This window comes from Ammospiza caudacuta, chromosome 17 (genome assembly GCF_027887145.1).
Source record: "Ammospiza caudacuta isolate bAmmCau1 chromosome 17, bAmmCau1.pri, whole genome shotgun sequence".
Taxonomy (NCBI): Eukaryota; Metazoa; Chordata; class Aves; order Passeriformes; family Passerellidae; genus Ammospiza; species Ammospiza caudacuta.
This window is the reverse complement of record NC_080609.1, coordinates 17065373-17078385: the sequence shown is the minus strand read 5'-3', so window position 1 is coordinate 17078385 and position 13013 is coordinate 17065373. Positions and strand designations below refer to the sequence as shown.

Below are 13013 nucleotides of genomic sequence, written 5' to 3'. Positions count from 1 at the left end.
GGCGCGGCGCAGCGCGCATCCCCGCCCGGCGCTCGGCCCGCTCAGCCCGCCCGGCGCTCGGCCCGGAGCTCAGCCCGGCGGCCGCCGCATCCCGCCGGGCCGGGTCGGGCCGCGGCTCCGCCGCTTCACGGCGCCGCCATGCAGCGGGCGGGGTGGGGCGCGCCGCCACGTGACCGCGCCGCCACCTTGGCGACGGGCAGACGCTGCCGCAGCGCCGCCATCTTCGGTGCTGGCGCGGGCGGGGCCGGGCCCCACCCCCGCGGCCGCGCCCCCGGTCCCGGCGCTGGTCCGGCCCCCAGCCCCGCCCTTCGCGGTCCCCGCGCTCCTCACCGGGGGCTCGGGCAGCGCTCCCGGGACCCGCCCGGCCGGGCCCGCCCCGCTCGGGCCCGTTACTCCGGGCACCCCGCGCAGCCCCGGCCGCCGCCGTGGGGCGGCGCTGCGCGGCCGCGGAGCGGGGCGGGGCGGGCGGGGCGGGGCGGTCCGGGGCGGGGCGGTCCGGCGGCGGGGGTAGGTACCGGGGCGGCCGCCCGCCGGCCCATCGGCAGCGGCGCCGGGACTGCGAGAGGAGCATGACGCCGCCGGGGCCCGAGAGCGGCCGAGGTGAGGCGCGGCGAGCGCGATCCCCCCGGCACGGCCGTCCCGGGGATCAAACACCGGGAAGTGGCGGGATGGCGGGTGACGGCTCCGGGCGGGACGGGACGGGACCTGCGGTCGCGGCGTGGCGGAGCACCGGGCGGGCGCCGATCCCCCAGCCGCCCGCTCAGTGCCCGGTCCGCCCGCAGCGGCCGCCACGGCTCCCGGTAAGAAGATCACGGCGCGGCTGAAGCGGACGCTGCCGGTGCGCGGCCCGCAGGCGCCCACGCTGAGCGAGCTGATGCGCTGGTACTGCCTCAACACCAACACGCACGGCTGCCGCCGCATCGTGGTGTCCCGCGGCCGCCTGCGCCGCCTGCTCTGGATCGTGCTGACCCTCAGCGCCGTGGGGCTCATCCTCTGGCAGTGCGCGGAGCTCCTCATGAACTACTACAGCGCCTCGGTGTCCGTCACCGTCCAGTTCCAGAAGCTGCCCTTCCCCGCCGTCACCATCTGCAACATCAACCCGTACAAGTAAGGCTCGGGGGGCTGGCGGGACGATGGGAGCTCCCGAGCTCGTCCCGGCGCTCCTTGTCGGCACTTTCCCTACCGCGGCTTTGCCCTGTAGGGCACCTGGTGTGCCACATCCCCCTCCGTGCTGTGTGGCTTACACTCTCACCTCTCGCTGCTGCCGGCTCGGTTCGTGCTTTCTGCTCCAGACAGTCCCTGTCAGCTCCTTGGCTCTCTTCAAATTCCCTTCTTCCCAGGACTAAAGTTCCAGGATTACAAACAGCATCATCTCCTAAAAAGTGGAAAGGGCAGCTCTCTCACTCCTCTCTTGCTTCTTTCTTTCCTTATGGGATATTTTGACATGATTCATCAGCAGTACTTTTTCTCCTGTCAAATCATGCTTTACATTGCTCTCTGTTCTGCTGCCAGATTCCCACCACCCTGGTCCCCATGGGGATCCAGCTCTTTAATGAAGCTTCACAGATGAAGTCTTATTTCCACATGCTCTGCCTCCTCAGACTTCCTAACATAAGGAGCTTGAGAGTCTTGGGAGAACTTTCTCTGTAGTTCAGTCTGCTCTGCTCCCTGGGGTCCCTGCTCCAAGATCTCTCCATGGATGTAGCTCTGTCTGCCCTCACTGATGTGAGAACCTGGTGGGAGACCACAGGGAATTCTGCCCCAAGCCACGGCATCCACAGTGCAGCAGGCAGAGCACTGCAGCTGGGCAGTGAGGTGGGATGGGATGTCACTGTTACCTTGTTTCCCGTGCAGGTACAGTGCCATGAAAGAATATTTATACGAATTGGACAAAGAGACAAAAAAAGCTTTGGAAACTTTCTATGGATTTTCTGAGGGCAAGTCCAAGGTGCGCCGGTCGGTGGATGACTGGAACAGCACAGGGAGGGACTTCTTCGAGCAGATCCCTCTGCTGAAGGTCGAGGACTTCTCCAGGACAGCCACTGAGCTGCACACTGGGCAGAAGAGGAAAATAGAGGGAAGTGTCTTTCACAAGGACTCGTCCATCGTGAACTCGGGCGATTCCAATGACATCATTGGCTTTCAGCTGGTGAGTGTCACTGTGCCCTGGCCAGCAAGTGTCCCGCGGGGCAGCAAGGGGCTGTGTTGGGGTCAGTGTCCCTCTGGCAGGTTGTATTGCCTGCTCAGGTGGCTTTGCAGTGCACAGTGGTGAAGAGCATCCTGTCTGCTCTTCTGCCTAAGCCTCCATGGCTGCTGCAGGTCCACCTGCAGAGAAGTACCTTCCTGAAGTCTTCCCAAATAGTCAGTGTCATCTGTGACCTTTCTTTTGGTCCTGAAATATTTGGTCATATCACTTAGCCCTGCATAAAAGGTCTTTGATGCCCACTGTAACTTCATACATGGTTATTTCTGTGGAAGAGAAACACTATCATATGTACAATCCTTAATTTACACCTGCCTTGTAGAATCCCTGATTTCAGTCCATCTGAAATGCTTTTTCCCCTCTGTGCTTGTCAGTGTGACGCAAACAACAGCAGCGACTGTGCCCTGTACACATTCAGTTCGGGGGTTAACGCCATCCAGGAGTGGTACAAGCTGCATTACATGAACATCATGGCACAAATTCCCCTGGAGATTAAAGAAAAATTGAGTTATTCTGCCGAGGACCTTCTATTGACATGTTTCTTTGATGGCCTATCTTGTGACAAAAGGTCAGTGCACAGAAAATTCCTGCCATCTTAACAGCTTATTTCCAAGTCCATAATATGTAGGAATGGAATATTTGGTATTTGCTGAATTCCAGCAGGAGCCACTGCTAGTTCTGTGAATCTGCCTCCCCCATGCTATTAACCCCATTCCCACATTAAAACTTCCTCGAGTTTCCATCTCCTGAAATATTAAACTAGATCATACTGCCATGTAGTTTCAAGTTACTCAGAAAGAGACCCACATCTTCCAGCAAAATAAACTTCTTGAAAAGAAGTAATAAACCCCCCGTGCAGTCCGGGTCTGTTTCTGTCAAAACCAAAGTCCAAATGTGCTGCCTTTTTCCCACAGACAGAACTACAGGGAACAATGTCATGCTATTCGATTTATTCCAGGCATTTCACTCGTTTCCATCACCCCCTGCACGGCAACTGCTACACCTTCAACAGCGGCGAGAGCGGAACCATCCTGAGCACCTCCACGGGCGGCAGCGAGTACGGTGAGTGCCCGTGGCACACCTGGGCTGTCCCGGGGCCCTTGGCACACCTGGGCTGTCCCAGGGCCCTTGGCATGTGTGTGGTGTTCCAGGGCCCTTTGCACGCGTGTGGTGTTCCAGGGCCCTTTGCACGCGTGTGGTGTTCCAGGGCCCTTTGCACGCGTGTGGTGCTCCAGGGCCCTTTGCACACATGTGGTGCTCCAGGGCCTTTTGCATGTGTGTGGTGTTCCAGGGCCCTTTGCACGCGTGTGGTGTTCCAGGGCCCTTTGCACGCGTGTGGTGCTCCAGGGCCCTTTGCACACATGTGGTGCTCCAGGGCCCTTTGCACGCGTGTGGTGTTCCAGGGCACTTTGCACACCTGTGGTTTTCCAGGGCCTTTTGCATGTGTGTGGTGTTCCAGGGCCCTTTGCACGCATGTGGTGTTCCAGGGCCCTTTGCACGCGTGTGGTGTTCCGGGGCCCTTTGCACGCGTGTGGTGTTCCAGGGCGGTTTGCAGAGGAACTGTTTGATAACAAGTGGTGCAGCAAACTGGATCTTGCTGGAGCGTGAGCGATGTGTTGGCTGTAGATGTACAGGCTGATTGGGGAAATGCCTGTTTGAACTAGTGCGAACTCTTGCCTGGGAGTACAGATAATATCATTGCATCACTAATGTTTTCCAGCTGAAATTACTGCTGCCCAGTTATATAACTTTTTGAAATGAGTTCCAGCCACGTTCTCAGCAGACGTTATTTGTTTGCTGTACTCAGTGCCACAAAGGGATGTTACTGGCTGCAGGTGTCTTGGTCTGTCTGGGCAGAGGCTGTGCTTGGCTGTTACAGTTCTAAAGGCCAGATAACATGAAACAAACCTGCCCTCTCTGATCAGAAAACGTGGCTCTAGCTCCTGGTGTAAGTTCCTGCCTTGTCTCTGTGGTTCAGGATTGCAGGTTGTTCTGTACATCGATGAAGCAGACTACAACCCCTTCCTGGTGACATCCACAGGAGCCAAGATCATGGTCCACGACCAAAACGAGTATCCCTTCATTGAAGACATTGGCACGGAAATTGAGACTGCAGCGGCCACCTCCATAGGGATGCACTTTGTGAGTGGCAACAATCTCCTTTTTGGGCGCACCTTTGCCTTGGTACAGCTGTAAATAGGAACAGGATGAGGTGATTTCAGAGAGCCAGCAGCTCGAAGGCCTTTAAATGCCTCCCACTCAGCACCTGAAGTGCCCTGAAGGAAATCCTGTGACAGCACTTCTCTGAAAAATAGGCCGTGGGAAAATCAGGTCTTTCTAAACCAAACTGTCCCGGGATATTGTTTGCTCTCCCTTTTCTTCCACCCCTTGGCTTTCCAGGGGATTTCTGGTTTTGTTTTCACAGCAAAATCCACAACCACAGAAATGTTGCCAAGTGTCTCGCTTGGCTTTAGCAATGAGCAGGGAGTTTGATCCCACGAGGGTCCCCGGGCTGAGGAGCCAGAGCTGAAGCTGGGTCCCCGTGCTGGGGTCGGGTCCTTAGGGATGGTGGCAACACAACCCCTTGAAGTGTTTTGTGACTGTAAGCCTCACTTTGCTGGTTTTCTCTGTATCCCAGCAGTAAACCACCGCCCTGGGCAGCAGCTTTGCTTTTGCCAGCAGTGAGCAAAGGCAAGGAGAGCTGCAGCTCCTGCTTTCCCCATTAAGCATAGTTCAGAGGAGGCATTTGGCCCAAGGGGATTCGGCACAGCAGCGAAAGCTATGCCGGGTCCCCTTTCATCTGGATGGGCTGTTAAGTGAGCACTTCAGCTCTGCCTTTCTTTCTGGTGGTCTGGTGGAGCATCAGCTATCCTGCTTATTTGGGTATGCCGAATATTGATAGGCTCTGCATTAGAAAAGGCATTAAAAGAGGGCTGATGTTTCACAAAATGCAAATAGTTAACTGTCTTCCAGCTGTCTGGAAAACTGTGGCAGCAGCTCCTTGGTCAATCATGACTGAGAGGTTGGGAACCGGGATGGTGTGAGGACACAAAGTCTCTCTCTCAAGACTTTTCTTTGTCACCATCACACCGTACGGAGGCTCTGTCACACAAGGCAGTCTCAATATTTAATGTAATATGTTCCTAGCACAACAGGGTTGAACTTTTGCTGTAGTATAAAAAACAAGATTGGGCACATCTTAATGTCTGTATATAAAGGATTTGTCATGAGGAAGGGATCCAATTGCATCCTAATGAGGCAGCCAAAATAGAGGCTGGACGCAATTTCTGGTGTCAGAACAAAAGCTGGGGATCACTGTCCTGCTGGGAAAAGAACTCCAGAGAGCCTGCTGAGTGGTGGGGGGTCCGGGCTGTCAGGACAGGGCTGCAGCGCCGAGGTGCCAGGTCAGGGTTTGTCCCCACATGCGAGGTCACCAAGGAGGACACAGCAGCTGTGTCCCTCACGGTGCTGCTCGCTGGGCTCTGAACATGCCATTAGTGTCTGGTTAGTGCTCATGGCTTTCTGCTGGGTGCTAGGACTGCCCTCCACCTCCAAAAATATTCCAACCTCTTTGGCATGCAAACAAGGCGTTGCTTGGTCAGAGTTACAATGCTTTAGTTAAATATTTCATTTGGAAATTATTTCAGTACCTGAAGGAACAAGTAAGTTTTGTAGGAGCATAAGCCACAACAAAATAATTCTGTACAAAGGATCGATCATCTCTTGGAAGCCCCAGGAGCAGACTGAGGTAGTGTCTTGGCACTACATTGCATGTGGAATTTAAAAGTTGGTTTCAGTCAATTTTCAAAAGTAATGCATCTCTAGTACTGAAATCCCATCTTTCCCTCCAAAGAGAGATTGAAACATCTCTAAAAGTGTTGACTTGCACCATAATGGCCCAGAGCCTTCTCTGGCTGTAGACAAAGTGGTGAGGTATGCTCTTATCAGGTGGCCTCAGGAGCTGCATTCGGTGCCTTAGGGGTAACAGCCTTTCTCATGTTCCTGCTGGATTGATCCTTTGTGAAGAATTTTAAATTCTAATTTTAAACTCTGTAGAGAAAGATCAGTGAATGGATTCTTAAATGGATGTTTCTTGTTGTTTCAGGCCACTCTATTGTAAAGTGGATAATTACTGGGGGAAGATAGCAGGGGCTGAGGGAGGTAGGGCAGTCTGCAGGAAGTGGGCCATGCAGCTGGGATCAGATCTGGGAATTTGAGGGCTCCCAGCCCTGGTTTCACAGAGCTTGCAGGCACAGGCTTGGCATGTCAGAGCTCTTTGCTCTGGGCAGAGATTGGGAAAAGTCATTAGCATTTGAGAGGAAGGGTCAAAGCAGCACCTGGAAAAAGGTTTGAGGGAGATTTAGAGTGGATTGAGAGAGGTGCTGTTGAGCACCAGTGGAGCCTCAAGTGCTATTTACCCACAGCACGGGAGCAGCCAGGCAACAGCAGCTCAGGCAGGTGGGGATCCTCACAGAAAAGAACCCAAAACCCCCGACAACAAGTGCCCTCCCTCAGAACACAAACATCCAGAGTAAAGACACACAGCCTCTAAGACTTGGAGAGAACGTGCATATGGATTACTGTGCTTTGAAAAATCCTCACTGCCATGATTGCACCACCTTGCATTCCTGCAGAAGGTTTCCAGGAAGACAGCAGAGAATCCCAGCAGAGCAGCTTTTTTGGGAAACGGATATTAGTGACAAAAAAACCCTTGTTTTGACAAGGGATCGACAAATCACTTTAGGTAGCAAAAGGTAAACATTCTACTCAAAGCTGCCTTATCACTTACAGTTTCAGAGTTGGGATAAAGTGTCACTGAACCCTTTGGTTTGTCTGTGAACTCCAAAACCACAATTTTTTTCTTTTCTGTTTCCCAGACTCAGTCTCGCAAGCTGAGCAAACCCTACAGTGACTGCACAGAGACAGGAGCTGACATACCTGTGGAAAATCTCTATAACAAGAGCTACTCACTCCAGGTAAAGCCATTGCATTTGGGTTTATCAGTTGCTTGAAAACTGCCTGCATGAAAAACTTTGTAACAGTCTGTGGTTGAGGACCTGAGACTGGGAACAGTCTGAGCACAGGGTTGTTGCTTTTACCACTGATGTAAAATGCAACAGCACTTCTTAAAATCCAACTTTTATTCCTAAGTGGTTGCTGTTTGAAGTTCCCTCAGGCACCCTGTTAGATAAAGAGAGAACATGAGCTCATTAGGCAATTTTCAAGCAATGTGAGACTGGAAAATATTGGCCAAGTAAAGGTTGCAGCTTAGTAACCCTTGAAGCCAGAAATTGTGACCTTTAGGACTCCAAGAATAACAGAAACCATCTAATCAGTATCCAGATAGCAGGATGTTTGTTTACAGAGTAAGTTTCCACTAATTTTGCATGGTTTCTGTAATTTGGTTCTCTTGGAGAGTGTCAGTTGTTCTGCCACTCTCCACTTGAAGAATCGTACTTGCATTAGCTCCAGCCTGCTGCAAAGCCCAGGTCTGGGCTGAATTTCTGTTTTATGGGGAATACGAAATCTGCTCTGGTCTAGTGCCAGGTAGGATCACCCAGACATGATCTCAGGTTTTTAATAACAGTACTTCACCGAAACTCAGTGCTCAGGAGGGCTGGCACTGGGACCGAAAGGCTTGACTGGGATTTAAAAGAGAAGTTCTGTTCCTGCATGTCCCAGTGTTTTAGCACAAGCCACAGCTCTGCTGCCCTGTTAATCCTCCCAGCTTCACCTCTCTCAGTAGGCACCAGCAGGGTTTGGTGGAAGCTGTGAACGTTTGCTGCTGTGAGTCACTTCCCACACCTAGTTAGTGATTCATGGGCCACGTGCCATGGCAGGCCTAAAACCCTCTCCTTGACTCTGTAAAGAGCAACTGCAACACTGAAGCTTCTGGTGGCTGTAGGGGAAGTGGGGGCATTCACAGAACCCCCATATATGTAATCCTCCATGAAGATTACGTTTTGTTGGTTTTTTTTTTGCACTAGAACCTCAACCCTCCACCATGCACCATATTTGTATTCACTCACAGCAGAGCCTGAAGGCCCAGGGAAACAGGGTTCCCATCCCACTGCTGTTGTCATAAGCAGGGTGTTTTTAGGTGCAAAGGAGCCTGGAGCTTGGTGCTGCTTCTTAGCCCCCAGGTGTTGTTTCTCCCCAGATCTGCCTGCACTCCTGCTTCCAGAAGGCCATGGTGGAGTCGTGTGGCTGTGCCCAGTATGCGCAGCCCTTGCCCGCTGGCGCCGAGTACTGCAACTACAAGAAGAACCCAAACTGGAGTTAGTATTGAAACACTGTGGCACTGCCCATGCCTCAGCTGCCAGTCCTGTCCCCTGCACCCCCAGTGTCCCTGTCACAGCTGCTGCACACCCAGCGTGCTGGGATGAGCCAAATCTGCCTTAACTCACTTAAGCCCCCACACCCAGAGCCAGACTGGCTCCCTTGCTCACACTGACTGGTTTGTGAAACTTGCCCTGATGGCTTGTCACCTGTGCCCACCATAGAACAGTCGAGTGGAGGGCTTGACCAGGTGTGGCAGTTTTCATGTCTATATCAAGTGACAGCCACTTCTCAAGAGTCTTTTGCAATATTTATAGGATAAATCTTTTTATCCCCACCATGTAGGCGATGGCCACAAAGGCCACCTATGCCCCAGATGTCCCACCCCAGCCCAGGTAGCAGGTTTTCTTTCTGGCTTCTCACACACATCCTGCTCCTCCCCTGCAGTGTACTGCTACTACAGACTGCATGAAAAGTTTGTGAAGGAGCAGCTGGGCTGCCAGCAGATCTGCAAAGACGCCTGCAGGTAAGTCCTTGCCACAGCCAGAGGTGAAGCGTGTGTGGGAGTTGGAGCTCACCAGTGACACCCTGCCTCTCTCTGCAGCTTCAAGGAGTGGGCGCTCACCACCAGCATTGCTCAGTGGCCGTCCGTCGTGTCAGAGGTCAGTCCCCACTTGCACTCCACCAGAACAGCAGCCTGGCACAAGGCATTGAGTAACCCCAGAGGCTCAGCACAAAAGCAGGAGGCCCTGGGGTAGTCAGTAGCATTCAGTGATACTATGCCCAGAGAACAGTCTGTAATTTCCAGCTCAGGGCTTCCCCTCCAGCCGTTCATCATTAAACTGAAATTTGTCTTGGGAGATCCCCTTGGGCTCAGCTGGCCTGTCACACACTCAGTTCTGGTACCCATACTAGCCCAAGGAGATGTGGAGCACGAGCCCCTTCCCAAGGGTCTCTGCACAAGAACCTGCAGCTAGAGCAGCATTTTCTGTCTGTTCTCCAGGACTGGATGCTCCGAGTTCTCTCTTGGGACAAAGGGCAAAAACTCAACAAGAAGCTGAACAAGTAAGTCCCCCTGTGTGTTCTTGCCTTGCACCTCCAGCTCTGATACGATCTCAGCAGCCCTAATGATGGCAATTGGGGAAAAAGCTCCCTTGGAGCAGCCCAGCCCTACTGGTCCAACTGGTTATTTGCATAGTTTTTCAGTATGTTTCATGTTATTGTTTTACTAAACCCTCTGCCTGCCTCCTTCTTCCCCAGGACAGACCTTGCCAACCTCATGGTGTTTTACAAGGACCTGAACGAGAGATTCATTTCAGAGAATCCTGCCAACACGGTGAGTGAGCATGCTGGTCCTACTCCCAGGAGACGCAGCGCTTCCTCCCACGCAGGCTGGAAGCTTTCACCTGCCCAGGGGAGCAATGCCACACGGGCAGGGGCAGGAAGCTGATCTCAGATATGCACCTCTGGGCCGGTCCTGCCCTTTCCAGCCCTTATCTCGGGCCACGTCTCTGCCTGTCCAGCCCCGAGCCCTGTGCAGGGGCTGCACAGCAAGCTCAGCTCCAGGCTCCTTCTGAAGCTGAGCCAGAGAGAACAGCAGCAGAGATGGGCCCACTGCTTTGGGAGTGCTGAGCATTGGGTGCCCCGGCTCCGTCTCCCTGCCTGCCGTCATGGCTCCATGGCAGACCCTCACCTTGTGCTCTCTGCTCCTGCAGCTCGTCATTCTTCTGTCCAACTTCGGGGGCCAGCTGGGGCTGTGGATGAGCTGCTCCGTGGTGTGCGTCATCGAGATCGTGGAGGTGTTCTTCATCGACTCGCTGTCCATCGTGCTGCGGCGCCAGTGGCAGAGGGCCAAGAAGTGGTGGAGCGGCCGCCAGCAGGGCAGGGCGGCCCAGGCCACGGCCGGCGACGTGGAGAGGCAGGGCCACGAGAACCCCGCGTGCATCGACGAGGACCTGCCCACCTTCACCACGGCCCTGCGCCTGCCGCTGCCCCAGGACAGCCCCCTGCCCAGGACTCCCCCGCCCAACTACAGCACTTTGCGGCTGGAGACGGCCTTCACAGAGCAGCTGCCCGACACGCTGGAGCTGGGCCGGCACTGACACCTGCCACACGCACACCCGCCCCCAGGTGGGTGCTGGACACGCCTGTTCGGGGCCAGGCACCGATCCGGACAAGCACCGAAGGGCTGCCAGGTCAGACCCTTACTCAGGGATTGAACTGGCACTCAAAGCTGCCCCGAGCAAAGCTCAGACACAGACGCCGAGGGCTCAGAGACGTTGGGAGCTTCAAGCAACATCAGTTCTCGAGTTAATGATGGCAGGAGATGGCTGGAGCAGGATGTGGTGCTAAGCTGGGATGTCTCACCAGGCAAAGGCACGCATTAGCCACCAGCTGCACACACCCCATTGCATGTGGGCAGGAATTGCTCCACAGCAGCAGATTGATGCCACATTGAGCATTAACACTAATTGCTCTCTGCTGTGTGGCTGGACTTGTGGGAAAAACCCCAGGCTGTCAGGAATCCAGGATGGCATTTGTAGGAAGGGCATGACAGGGGCTTGGGCAAGGCACAAAAGAGCATGAAAGGAAAGCTCTCACTTGAATTTTCATTAGAAATCCAATTCCAATGGTGGCCTGAGGAGCTCTTTCTTGTGAGATGAAAAGCCAGGACAACCAAAAATGGGCTTGTAGAGCAAGTTACTACAGCTGGGGTAAGAAAGCCCAAGTCATCCCCAAAGAATCATCTGAAAGGGCATGAAATCCAATTTGGAGCACAGTAATGAAGTGCATCCTCTGCAAGCTTGTTCCATTCCACATCACTCAAGCAGCCCTTAAACATAACTTCCAAGGCACTCATTAAATTACTTCCCAGAAGCCTGACAGGGAGTTAGCTGGCTGCTCTTTTCCTGCTCAACCCCAAGCAAGGACTTCCTCCTGCAGCCAGTTCCCCCCCCCCGCCTGCCCTGGAGCTGGCAATGCCTGGAGGAAGTTTTGCCCCTTGTGTACCTCATCCGCCTTGCCCCCACACAGTCCCATCCACGGAGCAGTGTCAGTACCCACGTTTTGCCTCCTGTTTTTGCCTCCTGTGCTGCTCCCCCGGGGCCAGGGGCTGTGCAGCACAGCCGTGAGTGCTCCTGGGGCAGCTGGGGCCTCCCTCCTGCCACAGCCCACCGTGCTGCCTTCAGCTCCCTGTGGAGATGAGGAGCAGAGCCCATCCCACACGGGCTGGTGGGGTCTGTAGGGCCAGAGCCATGCAGAGCATGTCAGGGGTGTCTGAGTGGAAGAGTCTCTCCTTTCCTTTCTCTATGACCTTATTTTATACAGGACAGTGAGAATCCAGAAAGGTTCTTTAATGTGCAATAAAACCTATTTTAACTGAATTATTTAAATATATGATAAACTGAAAAAAATAAAGATATATTTTTGAGTAACTGCTTTGCCCTTTTTTTTTTAAATCACCACTGTATGAGTTAGTTCCCTGCAGGCATCCTGAGAGCTGAGAGGCATTGTCTCTGCCTGCCCAGGGGCTGTAGGTTCTCAGATACCCCAGGCCTCTCAGAGAGCTGCAGCAGGGGGCTTCTGTGGGACCCAGCTCAGAGCAGGCAGCAGGAGCATGGGGTGCAAGCACTAACAGTGAAAAGGCCTTTCACAAAGCAATGTTAACCAGCAAGAGACCAAAACCACTGGAACTTCAGGTGTCCCCAGACAGCTCTGCACCCAAGCAGTCCCTTGGAGGCTGCAGGAAGAATGGGAAGCAGATCTGCCTCAGCCACTGGTGCAGCCCTGGGCGAGCCATGGCTCATCCCCATCCCCTCTAACAGCACCAAGTACCAGATCATCATGGCAATATTGCCCCATGGGCAGCAGTAGCAGAACAGAGCTAGAGCAGAATAGGGCAGCCCCACCTCCCCTCGGTGTTACAGGCATGAGCTGTCCCCTCTACAGCAGGGACAGGAGTAACAGCAAAGCGCAGAGCTAAGGAACACCTCACCACCAACCCCCTCATTGCCAGCTTGGTGGTGCTGGCACAGGAGCTGGTTTGGCCCCGTTACACCTAACTGAGGACCTGCCTTTCAGGGCAGAGGGGTCAGCTGCCCCCAGCTGCCATGGAGCACAGCCTGCAGGGAGCATTGGGGGGCTCACCTCCCGGGGAAAGCAAGCAAACACCACAAAGTGGGCATAGTACAGCTCTTCCACTCCACATCTGTACCTGTGTGTGCAGCAGCACCCGAGACTGCAGCTCTCACAGGGTTTGCTCACATCTGCTGCAGGCAGTGCTAAGGAGAGCCTACCCAAGCTCAGCTTCAGGCTGGTACTGGGCTTCTTCTTCCCCCCAGGCTGCTCCAGCACCTCTGCCCAGCCCCAGCAGCCCTCAGAGCTGGGTTATATCAGGAGTGCTGATCATGCAATCAGCCCCCTGATAGGAGGGATGCCCCCAGCCCAGCTCCAGGGCTGGGAAAGGCACTGGCAGCTGGCACAGACTGGGACGGGGCAGGGGTTTGTGCTTCTAAAGCCTTCCCAGAGCAAA

General features: G+C 54.3%; 1 protein-coding gene across 1 annotated transcript; it reads left to right on the top strand.

Moving 5' to 3' along the window:
• Window positions 1-516: 516 nt before the first annotated feature.
• SCNN1G (sodium channel epithelial 1 subunit gamma) lies at window positions 517-11834 on the top strand. The gene is made up of 13 exons (XM_058816009.1): window positions 517-600; window positions 783-1107; window positions 1855-2149; window positions 2578-2771; window positions 3162-3265; window positions 4182-4345; window positions 7081-7179; window positions 8364-8481; window positions 8930-9008; window positions 9087-9144; window positions 9486-9547; window positions 9743-9818; window positions 10198-11834. Exons 1-13 carry the CDS (start codon window positions 570-572, stop codon window positions 10582-10584), a joined length of 1992 nt encoding a protein of 663 aa, XP_058671992.1. The 5' UTR covers window positions 517-569; the 3' UTR covers window positions 10585-11834.
• The last annotated feature ends 1179 nt before the right edge of the window (window positions 11835-13013 follow it).